Source organism: Amborella trichopoda, chromosome 3 (assembly GCF_054954075.1).
Source record: "Amborella trichopoda isolate Santa Cruz 75 chromosome 3, AtrichopodaSantaCruz75HAP2 v2.0, whole genome shotgun sequence".
Lineage (NCBI taxonomy): Eukaryota > Viridiplantae > Streptophyta > Magnoliopsida > Amborellales > Amborellaceae > Amborella > Amborella trichopoda.
Window position 1 is genome coordinate 56,732,615 of NC_142338.1, and position 15,570 is coordinate 56,748,184.

The window sequence follows — 15,570 nt, forward strand, 5'->3', positions numbered from 1 at the left end:
GGTTTCTTATTTTTCATGGGGATTGGGTTTTTTATTTTTTTTGTGAACCAAATCATCTTGAGTGCTTACACAATCCAAAATTAAGATTTCTAGATAGAGAACCAGTGAGAGGCTATGCTGTAACTTCTTTTCTTTTGTGTCAATTTTTAGATAGTGAAGAGAGAAGGCAGTGGAATGAATCCTCAACACTATTTGAAGGTGCTCTTTATACAAACGGCACCCTTTATGCCAAAAGTTTATATAGAGCATAGGCTGTAAACAATCAAATTTGAGCCCACTTTCAAATAGTATCGAGAAACATAGTTTTAATATTGAAAAGTTTTTGTGATAGTCTTAAACTATATTTTCATCTTTAGTTATAAAATTTAAAGCTTAAAAAATAGTGTAGATCAAGCAAATCTATGAAAACTTGAAAATCTCGAAAATTGATAGTCCAAACATGCATTACAAGATACACTATTTTCAAATTTTGAAATCCATTTTTTTCTCGTGTCCATGCATCTCGAGGTGAAGATCAATTTGAGCATCAAAACAACATCTTCTAGTGAAAATATTGAGGAGCGGGCTAATTTGATTGTTTAGAGCCTCACATTTATATAAATTTTTTAAAAATTAAATTTTATAACTGAAAATACAATTTAAGGCTACCACAAAACTTTCCAATATTAAAATGGGCTCTAATTTGATTGTTTAGAACCTGTACAAATTTATTTTTTATTAATTTGGATTGATGGCTCTAGCCTAAGGACCGACCGCATAGCAATCATTCCAAATTTGCAACCGAGCAAGAATAATATGGTGAAGAAGCAAGCAGCAAGGAAAAAAATCTATTTGATCATTTATCCATATGTTGTGGGCGACATTGTAAAGGGCCCTTGCTTTTCCCTGTAGAGAGGGACAAAGATTTTGCCGTCTGGACACTGGACAGAGAGATGGTGGCCGCTGCTTCTTCTGTCTTGCTTCCCTCCCTCTCATCCCCAACTTCACTCCCACTTGCTTCGTCTAACTCTCTTTTCTTCGGCCATGGAAGCAGTGTGCAGTTTATGAGGAAGAACCCTAGTTTCTCTCTAAACAGAAGAAGCCATGGTAATGCAGGGCTGAACTGCCGCTGCTTGTTTGGCCTTGGAGTGCCAGAGCTAGTCGTGATAGCAGGCGTTGCAGCTATAGTTTTTGGACCCAAGAAGCTCCCTGAAGTTGGTCGTAGCATTGGGAAAACAGTGAGGAGTTTTCAACAGGTTCCCCCCAATCTCTCTTTCTCTCTGTTTATGTTATTGCGGGGTTTGACAAGAACAGTTACAATGAATTGATTTGTTGAACAAAGTTCTGGTTTTTCTTGAAGTATCTATTATCGTGGTATTTCTAATTTTACAGTTCTTTTCTTATTTTTTTGGGTTTCTCTTGAAATATCTGCCAGTGTTCCATCTGTTCAGATAGGAATAGTTTAAAAATTCAAGCATTAATAGTTGTTTTTGTTATTTGCTTGTTGCTTTTATTAGGACCCAATAAGCTCCGAGAACAAGAAAATGTGAATATCATAAGGAATTATTTTGAGTAGTTTATATATTCTACAACAAAACATGATTGAAGTTTCTCAGACTCACCCGGTTTCCCCCATGCTGTAAATAGGCAGTTATATTCGTCTGGTGGCTCGAATTGGCTGTAATCATTTGATTCTGTTACTTATTGAAGCTTCTCTGGTATTAATTAAGTGCATATTTGTGTTAATTGGCTCTCTCTTTCTATCATTTTCTTTCTTTGTTTATCATATGTGGATTTAACCTGGTAAACAATGAATCATCCCGACACCTTAGGCATTTTTTATGTAGATGTCCTTGAAAATTCTTATACCTCAATTACTTAATGTTCTCCACATTTTTCTCTTCTCTTTTCTGCACACAAATTTCATATCAGATGCCTTTTTGATGAGTCCTGATATAAATATCAGTAGGGTATGTCCATCTTAAAGATGGTATTCTTGTACCTTGAATTGAAGTATATTATTAGCATTCGTATTTCTAAGTATGTATTGATTCTCAACGTGTGCTTTTAAGTGTCTTCGCCTTCCGCTTTCTGTCCAGCCTCTTCTGCTTTTAAGTGTCTTCGTCTTACCCTGTGGTTTATTTTTCCTCTCATTCTGTGTGCTCTAATGGTTTGAAGGTCTCTGTTTGTCAAGTACATTGAAGTTTTATCTTTCATCAAGGGTGAACTCTGCAGTTAGCGAATCATTTATTTGGTGTGAAAAAAGTTGTTCAACATTATGCGGGTTATGGTTTCCTTTTAGTTTTACGGAGGGTCTAATTTGTTTAGCAGGGAAAAAGGTAGACAAACCACTGTACTATCAGCCGCCACCTTTCCCTCAAAATAAAGGAAAATGTGATGGTTTCTGTTACAGTACACATCTATATCTGTTGTGTAGCCTGTGAAAATACTATCCGTTCAATCTGATGATGCTGGAAACCTATTTGTATGTTTTATAAGAATGAAAGTGTTATCTGTAAAGCTAACCTGTAACACCTATGAAAATTAATAGGTTTCTATTTTTTTTTCATGACACACAATTACACATTGTCGTCATCATCATCCAAGCCTTGTCCCAATGCTTTGGGGTTGGCTACATGAATCTTGTCATTCCATTCCATAGATTCAGGAGTCACGATAAGATGTGACAAACTTTTATGATGGCTGCCTACCTGATGCAACTCACCTCTTTTAACCGGGCTTGGGATGGGTCAAGGGAAAGTTTAAGGTCCTCACCCTTATTAGACCAGCCATGGATTACAATTTAACAGTTATAAATTGTGCCATGGATTACACTTCAATGGTTATAAATAAATGTATTATACAATAAAGAATGACCAAATGCAAATACAAATGTTAACACCCTTAATCAAATTCGACCGGACATGTATGTGGGAGAGTTTGTCAACTAGAAACTGTCTTTCTGATGTCATTGGCTTGGTAAATGAAATTACTGTCTGCTGATATGCAAAAAGATGTAACTATTTTACAAATTTCTTTCTGAACAAAATGACAATCCAAAATTATATATATATATATATGGGTGTGGTTTGTATAGAGCCAAGGCTCTAAACAATCAAAGTACAGCGCACCTTCAAATATTGTCGAGAAATGTGGTTTCAATAATGGAAATATTTGTGATAGCCATAAAATATATTTTTATCTCTAATTATAAAATTTAAAGCTTCCAAAATAGTGTAGACCGAGCAGATCTATGAAAACTTGAAACTCTTGAAAATTGATGGTCCAAAAATGCATTACAAGATGCACTATTTCCGAAACTTAAAATCTATTTTTTTTTTCTCATGCCCATGCATCTTGAGGTCAAGATGATGAATTTGAGGATATTTGAACAACCTCTTCTAGTGAAATTTTTGAGGTGCGCTCTAATTTGATTGTTTAGAGCCTTGCACTTATATAGACTTTTTTCTATATATATATACATCATGTAGTTGCTTAGAAAGTAATTTTAGAAAAGGGTCAAATAATAGAAATGACTAAAACGTTCATTATTACACATTCACGCCTTAATAGATTCAATGCTGTATTCGTTAATCAAACTCAACGAATGCTACTGGTAATGGAAACCTCTACATCTCTAACTTTGCACGTGCATGCATGCATCTTTTTGTGGACGATGAGGGAGACATCACTTGATTATTTTGCTTCTTTCCTATTTGAACTCCAATAAAGAGAGGACTGAAGTGTGTATGGTAGATATAAATAGTATATTTATATATAAGGATTGTACACTATAAGACCAATTTCCCTTGGTGCAAAGAGGTCACAATCACTCTAAACCATCAGATGTCAATTCCTAGAGCTTAGGATGTGCTGCAAAGGTCAAGAAATTTTCTTTTGAACTTTGTGCTTGGTTAATGGTAAATCCCCAACCATCCAATTTTAAATCTAATAGCCACTAGTGATTGTGTACCTCCTTGTACCGAAGATCATCATCATCATCATCAACGCCTTATCTCAACTATTCAGGATCGGCTATATGAAATCATGTTCTGCCATTCTACTCCAGCAAGGGTCATGCCCTCAATAAGACTATGATTCCTCATATCCTTTTACCAAAGATAAACAGTCTTATTTTATACTTTTCCTTTATATGTAATAGGTAGGTTTTTGGTTGATTTGAGAAATAAAATATGAAGAGTCTTTTTGGGACCATGCACTAATAGATTGACTATATACTTGGTTTTCTAAGTAACTTAGTCATTTGATGCTTCCTAACTACTGCTGGATGAAGATGGAAAGAACTACTTAAGATAAGCCCATGGATCTGACCAGGTAGCTCCCTTTCACCTATGCTTATAAACATATTTATCTATTGATTTGATCTTTGACCATTACCCCAATAGCAATAGCATATTTCACTATGCTCATTATATGGAGGACTGAGCTTTTCCATAAAACAGCAAGAGCAGCAAGTAAAGGACATTGAACCCTTGAGTTTAGAAATGCTTAAGTTCATGTATGTGCTAGGGTTTAGGTACAGTTGGCATGATATGCCAAAAAGTGGGAATTTTGCATAAGGAATTACTCACTTATTGTCCACTTGAATAAAACAAGCCTTAGTTTAAGTATGAAGAAAGCTAAAGGTAAAACTAGTTCCTGCATTGAGAAAGACCTGCTCTCCTAGTCCAGCTTATGATAGAATTGAACTCCTAATTTTAGAACTTATAATAGAATTGAACTCCTCCTAATTTCACTATAAGGAGATCCATATTCACATAATGGCATCGAACATTCAGAGTAGCTTTTGAGAACAAAAAGAACTGACTATTCTCAAATGTTTTTTTTCTTCACATGTTGTAAAAGGGTAGTTCAGCTTGGTTTGATTTTGGGAGCACATTTCCAAGTTTCATGCCTTTGTCCTCCGATTTGAAAGACGGTGTCTACCACTGAGCCAAGCCTAAGGGGCTCCATATATGTTATATTTACAATACAAATGCGACTAAGCTATGCTACATGCATACATATGCATGTCATGTGTCTAGAATAGAGAGGAAATTTATTTGGATTTTACAAATGGTCACAGTCTGACTGACATCTTTCTCTCTCTCTCTCACTCACTCACACAAGCACACGCACACACAAATTGTGTCTCTGTATGGAAACCAAGGAATATTTCTGGAGAATCCAAGTAAATCTGGGCATTAATCACTGTTGTGTAGTGTTTGGAATCCTTTCTTTTTTTTATTCCTTTTTCATTATTTCTTTTATGGTTCTCTTGGTTCAGTTCTGCAAGAGAAGTAATGATTTGGATTTTGTAGGCAGCAAAGGAGTTTGAGACAGAGCTGAAAAAAGATAAAGAGACCATTGAGGAACCACCACCACCAACTGATACATCCAAAGCAAGCAGTGTGGATGAGAAGCAAAATCTCAATGCTTAGTTTGGCTCTCAATTGCATCCATCAATTCTTTTTTGATGATCAGAATCCAGCCCCATTGCACAATGGCTTCGGTATTTTTTATCGTAAATGATGGGTCAAGACAATTGAGTTCCATTTTTCACAGGCAGTTGATGTAACATATTCGATGAAATTCTGTCTAGTTTAATGTATTACGAAGCTTGTATTTCAATATAGAAACTTCCATGTATGGATTACGTTTCTTTGCGTCTTTCATTCCTTGTTTTATGTGAAGAGAAAAATAGATGACAATTGTCATAGTACAAGTAGTGGAAATCACTTTGCCGGGTAGGGCTGGTTGAAGCCATGACTCAACTAGCAGATAATTGTTGTCCCAATCCTGAGGTTGTGGATTCTTACCTAGCCTACTTGCGGAAAAAATACAAGTGATGAACATTGTCCTGTGTATTTTCACAGCCTTATCATTATCCTCTTCATTCACCCCACCCTCCATGCCTGCGTGCACATGGTGGCTGCAGAGAGAGAAAGACATTTGAGCAAATTAGTGTTGAGATTTTCAAGTATTTGGTTTCCTGTAATTTGATGAATATACAAACATCTTAGAGACTTAAAAATTAGTTACTTCTGGAAATGATATATGCTGGAAACTTGAAGAGGTGGCAAAGATGAGTATTCAATGGAGACAGATATTTTGCCTTTGGAGGCCTCCTCCACAGGGTACCATCAAGCTCAGTTCCGATGAGAACTTGGTTGGTAACCTTGGGCCTGCTGGAGTTGGATGCTCAGTACGAGACTACGATCTCCTGGTAACACCTCGTAAACTTTCTCAGGGCCATGTAGAACAGTCACAGCAAATGAAGCAGAACCAAAAAGTGCAATCCTGCAAGGATTGACTCTTATAGAGGATGAAAAGATTTGTAGACTGGTAATTGCAAAAGGCGATAGATGGTGCAAGTACGAACAGACTGCCAAGGACCCTAAGATCACTGTGGTTTGAGATCCAAGACATGTATGCTAGATTGGATTTGAGGTGGATAGATCGGATAGCGCGGTCTTCAACCTTGGTGGTTTGATGTATAATGCCCGTGTGACTGCTAAACTTGTTTGTAGTGCTCTAATGATATTCATGGAAGTTAAAAAAAAAAAATCAAAAAAGAAAAAGAAAGTTAAAAAAAGAATGCAGTCTCTTTCAAAAAATCATCTCAGTGATGGATTTGGACATAATTTTATAGGTCGATAATCTCAATCACAATCATTATGAAGCTGAAAAAGATAAAATGGAATTTAAACATTGAAAATGTACTAATTTAACTTCTCAAAAAATTTAACTTTATTATTGGACCACTTATCATTGTTCATTGGGAAATTAACGTACATAATCCTATTTTAGAGATATTTAAAAATGTCCCCAAAAGTTTAAAATTTACCTAGATGTCCTTTTTTTCCTTCCATTATTTCCGGAAGTGGCCATTAGTTCCATACCCTCAGCTCCGATCCATATTGAACTTAGTGTTTGCAAAAAAATATTGTTCGTGTATCAAACATATTCATGTCTTTAATTAGGTTCGTCACTAAAAAGTATCAAACAAATTTATTATTTACATCTCATACCTTTAATTCAGTACCAAAAAAATATATTCTTTTACATGTTATGTTCCGTACAATGACATAAACACTTTCACTTCTTAGTTTTTATATGGGTGCAGTTGGCATACGTAGTTGTAGAGGTAAGATGCACCTTCAAATTTGATCATGGCATATAATTTTGATGTAAAATGTTTTTAGGATTATCTCAAAATCTACTTTTATATATAATTATAAAATTTTAAATTTCAAAAATGGTTAAAATCAAGTAGATCTATAAACATATGAAAATGCACTATTTTTGAGACTTAAAATATTTTTATTTTTTATGGTCATACATCTCGATGTCGAGATGATCAATCAAACGGTTTTTCAACATTAAAACTACCTTTTTTGATGGATTTTTGAGGTGCATCAGTAGTTCTACATTATAATGTTGCATCCTTATATAAACTTTTTCCCGCAAATTTATACAAACAATTGTTTCATGCGGGCTAGACCGCAATTCTACAATATGCGGTCCCAAGGTACAAAGCATCTATCTTAAAGATGGGTGCAAATACATGGCCCATCTAAAAACAATTGTAATTAACAATCCAAATGTTCATTTAATATAATTATTATTTGTAGTTTTTTTTTTAAAAAAATCATATTCATGATCTCCTTGTTAAATATTATATATTCTCTAAAAATTAGGATCGAATTATTTTAAAAAATATATTTATTGACAAGCCTACATTTCTACATGTGCGGGCTTGGCCGCATGCGAACAATGTCCAATGTATAAACACTTTAAAAATCCTAAAAATAGATGATGCAAATATTGTATTACAAAATACATTATTTTAAAGATTTTATCTCTTTTCTCTTTTTATCCGTATATATTTTTTTAACATCAAAACAACATTTTTCTATTGGTCTATTTCATGCTCTAGAAGGAGCATGCTATCCATTTACTCTCTCGGGGAAAACTTAATCTTGGAGTATTTTTAACACCCCAAACTTTGGGGAAGTGAAATATTCAACCTATACATTATATGTAGCAGAAAAAAGAAGAAGTCCAAATTGCATCTCTATGGGCTTCAGAAAAAAATGTATTAATATTGAATAGAAACCGTTCAAGTTTTTTAAGAGTAAGATCTAAGTATTTAAAAACTCAAAATTCAAATTTGATCGTTTAAATATTACCATCTAATGATTTTCACATAGTTCCCAAAGTTTCAAATCAAAAGAATCTTCCCACGTTATTCTTCTGCCGGAGAGGGTGTATATTGTGCTCCTGTGGGAGTATATTATACGTGCTTCCATATTATGCATAAATTCGATTGTATTATTCGTCCTTTAAATAAAAGAAAAAAAAGAAAAAAAAGTATGCAACTAGGCAATTTACTTTATCGGATGAGGGTTGTATAGAGCCGAGGCTCTAAACAATCAAAGTAAAGGACATCTTCGAATGGCATCGAGAAATGTGATTTCAATATTAGAAATATTTGTGATAATCTTAAAATATATTTTTATTTTTAATTATAAAATTTAAAACTTTAAAAATAGTGTGGATCGAGCATATCTATGAAAACTTGAAAATATTGAAAATAAACGGTCTAAAAATATGTTACAAGATGTAGTATTTTCAAAACTTAAAATCTATTTTTTTTTTATGTCCATGCATATTGATGTCGAGATGATAAATTCAAAGATATTTGAAATCTCTTTTAATGAAAATTTGGAGGTAAGACTCTGTTTTGTTTTTTACACAAGGAGGTCGCAATATTGTGTTAGACGTTTCTTTTATTTTACTCCAACCACAAATAATGCGTTGAGAAATAATACTATGACGCCTGAGATGATGATATGATCAAACCGACATCACCGTCCAATAAGTAAGTCGCACGGTGATGGTCGCCTAAATTATTTGAAATGAATGTTTTGGTGGGAAATTCTTCATTGGCAGTACACACGAGCGTTTTGTCTGGCCCCAAATCCCCTGTCGTTGCAAGGATAAGAAGTATTCTCTCTCTGAAAATGAAGAAAAATGCGGGCAAACAGAAAAAAAAAACCCACTAAAAACCAGAAGCTATGGTTGCATCCTCTTCTCTATCAGTCATCACCAGTCAGTATTTGCTTCTTACATATCTACCCAATCTTCCAGTTTCACTTAAAACCCCCAATTTTCTTGAAAAATCAAGAAGAAAACCAGCCATTTTTACAGTCTCATTGTTCAATTCTGAGGTGAACAGAAGAAGCATCACAAGATTGAATGCTGCAGGTTTTGCAGAGATTGAGCCTGACCTTGTTGAAGAAAAGGGAGACCGTTGGGCCACTAATGGAGTGAGCGCGGTGAGTGAAAGCTTTTGGATTCGGTTTCTTCTTCTTTTTTTTTAATAAACTTTTTGAACTTTTCCTGATTTTCTGTTTTAATTTCCATTAATGCATAGGAAGATTTTCATTATGGGGAGTACGATGATCATCACACTTACCACGAAGGCGAAGGCGAAAAGCGTAATTCCTGGCCCTCTCTTTCTTAGTCTTTAATTTTATTGAACTGAGTTTCACTTTTTATTTCAAGAATTGCTCGGTTTGGAAGGGGTCTGCCTTTTCTGGTATGATTATTGGGGAATTACTTTTGAATAACTGTTTTTCTGATTACTGAGCATTGTTTCTTTGTTTTCTCTGATTATTTGGCTTTGTTTATTTGTTTTCTCTGATTACTTAGCTCGTTTCTTTGTTTTCTCTGATTGTTTGGCTTCTTTTCTTTGTTTTGACAATCTCTCTGTCCTGCAATGGATACACACTGAAACTACTAACCAACACCATTTTGGCTTTCAATGGGGGAATTAGTTAGAAACTTAGAATACGGCAGAGAACTCCCTCTTTATTGATAAATAAAAAATATCCAAGATAACTCTTTCTTTATTGATAAATAAATAATATACAAGACTTTATATAAATATACGGCTAACAGTTTTGGATAGACACCATCAGTTATTGATAATTATTAACTCTAGACGCCTAAGACATATATACCCATATAATTAAGAGATATATGCGCTAACACTCTCCCTCAAACTCAAGATGCTTTCACACAATGCAGCTGGAGTTTGAACAATGAGTTGCATAAACAAATGAGTTGGATCTTTAAGTCTTCACGTGCATGTCGTGACCAATAGAAGCAGTGGTCTTCGTGCATAAAAGAACGAGTTAGATATTTAAGTCTTTACGTGCATAGCGTGATCAATAGAAGCAGTGGTCTCTATGCTCAGATTGCTTTACCATAAACAAATGAGTTGGATCTTGAAGTCTTCACGTGCATGGCGTGATCAATAGAAGCAGTGGTCTCCATGCTCAGATTGCCACGTACATGGCGTGACCAATAGAAGCAGTGGTCTCTATGCTCAGATTGCTTGAACAACAATCACAGAAAGCAGTAGCGGATCAACAAGCCTCAGGAACAACAGATGGACAATGGCCTCAGGAGCAACAAACTTGAGCCATTAGACAAAAAAACTCAAGATCTTCACCGGAGACAGAAAAACAGTCGAGACATCTAAGAAAATAGAATGGTACTTGGAAAAGCCAACAAAACTCGGTGTGGATTCGAGACAAATTCAGAAACTCGTAGTCCGAGACAGATTCAGCAACTCGCAGTTAGAACACAGGCCAAAACAGAGACAAAAGTTGTTTTGCAGAGAGTCGAAACACGACTTGGCAGAGATTCGAAACACAACTTGGCAGCTGTTTTGTAGAGAGTCGAAACACAACTCGGCAGAGAGTCGAAACACAATTGGCAAAGAATAGATGAGTCGAAAGAGAATCTGAGGGCTTTGGCAGTACGTCCTCAGTCTATGAGTTTCTCCCACTAAACTGTTAGTGTTGATTGATTCAACTATGGACGAAAGCGGTCTAGGAGTTTCTCTCACTAAACTGCTAGTGTTGATTGATTCAACCATGCACGAAAGCGAATCTTAGTCCTTTGGCAGTGCTTCCTTGGTCAATGAGTTTCTCTCACGAAACTGCTAGTATTGATTGATTCAACCATGGACGAAGGACGAAGAGGAGAGCTGAAGTTTTTGTGCAAAGGAGGAGTCTTTTTCCTTTGATGGTACTGCCGAGATCAGGGGTCAGATTTTCCTTTATGTTGGATCTCGAATTACAGACCCGCAAAGGGGTTCGCAATGGATTCACAAAGTTGCAGACCAAAGAAAAATATTGGAATGGGAGAAGTTTGCAAATTTGCAAAGCAAACTTGTAGTGATTGAATCAGGGAAATTTGCAAAGCAAAACATAACAAATCTCAGTTACACGGGCAGCGGGTGGCTTCACAAACAATTTTGCAAATTCTCAAGAGAGAAGAAAATCCTTACAGTTGCCTAAATAAAGAAAATCCGACTTTGTGCCGAGATCACTTTAGAGAGAGGAAGACAACATCAGAGAGGGTGCAACTATCCGACAGAGAGTCAGAACGAAACTGAAGCCAAGCTTAGATCCGGCAACCTCAGATAGCTGAGCTCAGATCCAACAACCTTAGATAGCCGAGCTCAGGTCCGACAACCTCAGATCTGAGGTTGGTAACCTCAGATCTGAGGTTGAGGCTCTGATACTATATTAGAAACTCAGAATACTGCAGAGAATTCTCTCTTTATTGAGAAATAAAGAATATACAAGACCCCGCAATAAAGAATATACAAAACCCGTATAAATATACGGCTAACAGTTCTGGATAGACACCGACGGTTATTGAGAATTACTAACTAATCTTATCATAACCCTAGACACCTAAGAGATATATACCATACAATCAAGAGATATATGTACCCTAATAATTAGTGCTAAAATAAATAAGAGAACATTCTTTGTCATCACTTTAGCTAGTTGATCTGCTATCTGATGGTTAGATGAGATGCTTTATGTTTAACTGCTTGATGGGTGTTTTTTACTGTTCAGATTACATGAACACTTCTAGAGTAGACACTTGAATTGAATTTGAAGCATGCCTTCTTGATTTTGCATTAAATGACATATGCTTGCTTCTAGATACCCCTGTGATTGTACAAAGCCATGTATAAAACATAAAAGCAAGCTCACATATCTTTCTCTCAATCTCTATTCATTTCATAGATCCAAAGGTGCGTTTGGAGGCACTTTTTGCTACCCTTATCAGTAGAGTGTTTGATTAAATGATTTTGATCCTTCATTTGAAGCTTGGTTTGGTTATTGCGAATGACACTTTGATTATTGCACGAAATGCGGATGTAAAAAGCTCAAGGAAACTGATTCTATGAGCCAACCAGCCTGCAGCACACTGTTATGTTGGACACCAAGATCAAAGGAGAAGAGATGAAGTAGACAGCTGAGAACAGCAGACCCATTTTACCCCAAATATTTTTGCATGGATTTTTTTTTTTTTGAGTGCGTGGCAATGTCGCTTTTGAGAGTTATCAAAATGAGCTCTAAATAGTGTTTTGGGCATTACGCGTGCCCCCATTATCAAGATCCCTCCAGATGAGGGCCCTTCTTGTGCTGATTCTTAATTTAAATTATTTCCCATGGTTTAGGGACATTTTGGGAATTGGTCAAGTCTGATTATGATGCAGCAGAACCCCCCTCTGGCTTCCAAGGTATAAAATTAGTTAAATTCCTCAAAGTTTACTCATCAATTGTTAAAAATAAACAAGCTCTAGATGATGTACTCTTTGCTATAAAAGTTGGCCTGAAGCTTTGGATTTGATATGTTCCGGCAGGGCTTCTGGCATGGCTTTTTCCTCCAGCAGTGGTTGCTGGCATGGCTATGCATGTTGAGGTCAGTCTTAGTGCAATTCTCTTCCTTAAATAATTGTTGTGAGGTTTGTCAACAAGCTGTCGTAAGATTAGTCTGGAAATGGATCCCATGATTGACTGTGATTTCTCTAACCTATGGCAAGAGATTTTTTGAGGCTAATCAACTCGTGTTTCAAAATGAACCTAAAAACCTGAATACCATCTAAATATGTCTCATGGTTGTACGGTGGGAGTGGTTTCTCTCCCAGGTTCATCGATGAGAAGCTTAGATTTCACATCTTTGGCTACATGGTTCTAGTCGAGATCATTGTAGATCGATCCAGTCCCTTGTCAGAATCAACAATTTGCTCAATATGCTGTATAACGTAGACTTTTTATGACAAAAAATCATGAGAGATCTTACAGCTTAGACCTCCCGGGCTCTATTTGATAACAAATGCTAGATCTGTTGTGAGAGATCAACATGCCTACAGAATAAGCTATCCAAGTTTAGTGTTCTAAGATCCACATATTATGAAATATAAGGTGCGGTTTGAATAGAACCGAGGCTCTAAACAGTCAAAGTAAACCCACCTTCAAATAGTGTCGAGAAATGTGGTTTCAATAATGGAAATCTTTGTGATAGCCATAAAATATATTTTCATCTTTAATTATAAAATTTAAAGCTTCAAAATAGTGTAGATAGAGCAGATTTATGAAAACTTGAAAATCTTGAAAATTGACGGTCTAAAAATGCGTTACAAGATGCACTATTTCCAACACTTGAAATCCATTTTTTTCTCATGTCCATGCATCTTGATGTCGAGATGATCCATTTGAGGATATTTGCGCATCAAAATAACCTCTTCTAGTGATTTTAAGGTGGGCTCTAATTTGATTGTTTAGAGCCTTGGCTCTATATAAATTTTTCCCTTATATATATCATTTGTTTCTTTGTTCTTTTTTTAATAGAAATCCAAATCACTGAAGACTGGGATCAGTGGGTGAATGATCCATCGCACCGGTTTGCTTTGTAAAACACAGATTATAGGACAAGAAGTTCCATTTTGGGTCTGGAAAATCTCTAATTTTATTTGAACTGATAATTTATGAATTAAAAAATCCAATATTCTCTCTCTGACACAGAGACAGAGGTGTCCTTCTCTCTCCCTCTCTCTGACACAGAGACAGAGGTGTCCTACTTTCTTTTCTCTCGTTGTTGTGAAGGAATGCAATATCATGTAATCATGTTGGGAAACAATTTTCAGGGCGAGTACTTGTTCATTGGTGCCGCCGTGTTTGTGGTGATCTTTTGTGCAATTGAGATTGGAAAGCCTGATAAACCCCATAACTTCGAGCCTGAGATATACAACATGGACAGAGGGGCTCGTGACAAGTTGATAGAAGAGTATAATACCATGGATATATGGGATTTCAATGAGAAGTATGGAGAACTTTGGGACTTCACACTGAAGAATGATGAACTAATCAAGCAACTGAAATCAAAATAATAGAAGAGTAGAAGGCCATGGATATATGGAACTCCAATGAGAAATGTGAATACCTGAAGAGAGAGTGCATTATCAAGCAATTGAAACGATACACAACTCCACAAAGCATCAGTTTGTATAATACTGGTTCTCGTGTAAGCTTATCCATGATGCATGACACTGAGATTGTATGGAATGATATTTGTAAGAGTTGGGAAGATGCATCAAGTTCTTGTAGTGAATTGAGGCTCTTTTTCTCATCTTGAAATAATGAAAGTGGTAGCAGCTTATCAAAGACAAAGAAAATGTCGAGCACTTTAGAGGTACATAAATTCAATTGGAGTATTCAACTTAAAAGAATTCGATTTCATCATAGTTCCATTAACATTTTGCAGGAATTTCTCTAAGTTATTTCTTTAAAAATTTGGACTAAGAGTTTGAGAATCATAATATTAGAATGATTTCTTCTTTCTTACTAAAATAAAAATATAATATCCATCTATTCAAGCCCTCTAGAAAATTTTCTAGGTAAAAAATTTCAGTCAAATGAAATTACGACACTATTCTGTCTTATACTAAAAAATTGTTTTATGTGATATATCTAGAAATGAGAATATATTGGTTGCCTTATTAAAAATTGAAAGCAATAAGTTTCAATGCAATATCATGGATACAATTCCGGTTCTTCTCCTAAATAATAGAGATTGGTCTACCCTCTACACTATAATAAATTATTAGGATATTTATCAAAATACGCATTAGAGATGTACTATTTAATGTTTTACTTATTTGCACCTATTCCAGCTCATGATCATGTGTCTTTGAATGGGTATTTTGAAATAAAATCAAACAATATATGTTAAAGGGAAAAATTTATATAAGGTTGCAACCTTAAAATGTAGAATCACAGATGCATCTCAAAAATCTATTGGAAAGGCTGTTTTAATGTTGAAAAATCCTCTAATTGATCATCTCAACATCAAGATGTATGAATATTAAAAAAAAAAAAATTTGAAATCCAAAAATAGTGCATCTTGCAACACATTATCTAGACCGTCCATTTTCAAGATTTTCATATGTTTATAGATCTTCTTGATTTTAATTTAAAATTTTCTAATTAGATATGAAAATAGTTTTTAAGATAATCCTAAAAAAAATTTACAACAAAATTATATGTTATGATAAAATTTGGAGGTGCGCCTTAATTGGATTGTTTAAGGTTGCAACCTTATAGAAACCGCGCCCTATGTTAAATGTTAAATGAGAAAGGTTTCTATGCTTCCTCTATAGCATTGAAGATATATACGTCCCCCATCCAGTCATCTAATTTAGATCAATTGAGC

General features: G+C 35.3%; 1 protein-coding gene across 1 annotated transcript; it reads left to right on the forward strand.

Moving 5' to 3' along the window:
- The first annotated feature begins 692 nt into the window (after positions 1 to 692).
- PNSB5 (NAD(P)H dehydrogenase 18) lies at positions 693 to 14,447 on the forward strand. The gene is made up of 9 exons (XM_006838822.4): positions 693 to 1,235; positions 5,301 to 5,419; positions 5,856 to 5,959; positions 6,054 to 6,205; positions 9,048 to 9,320; positions 9,419 to 9,482; positions 12,536 to 12,598; positions 12,722 to 12,780; positions 14,006 to 14,447. Exons 1-9 carry the CDS (start codon positions 933 to 935, stop codon positions 14,246 to 14,248), a joined length of 1,380 nt encoding a protein of 459 aa, XP_006838885.2. The 5' UTR covers positions 693 to 932; the 3' UTR covers positions 14,249 to 14,447.
- Positions 14,448 to 15,570: the final 1,123 nt, after the last annotated feature.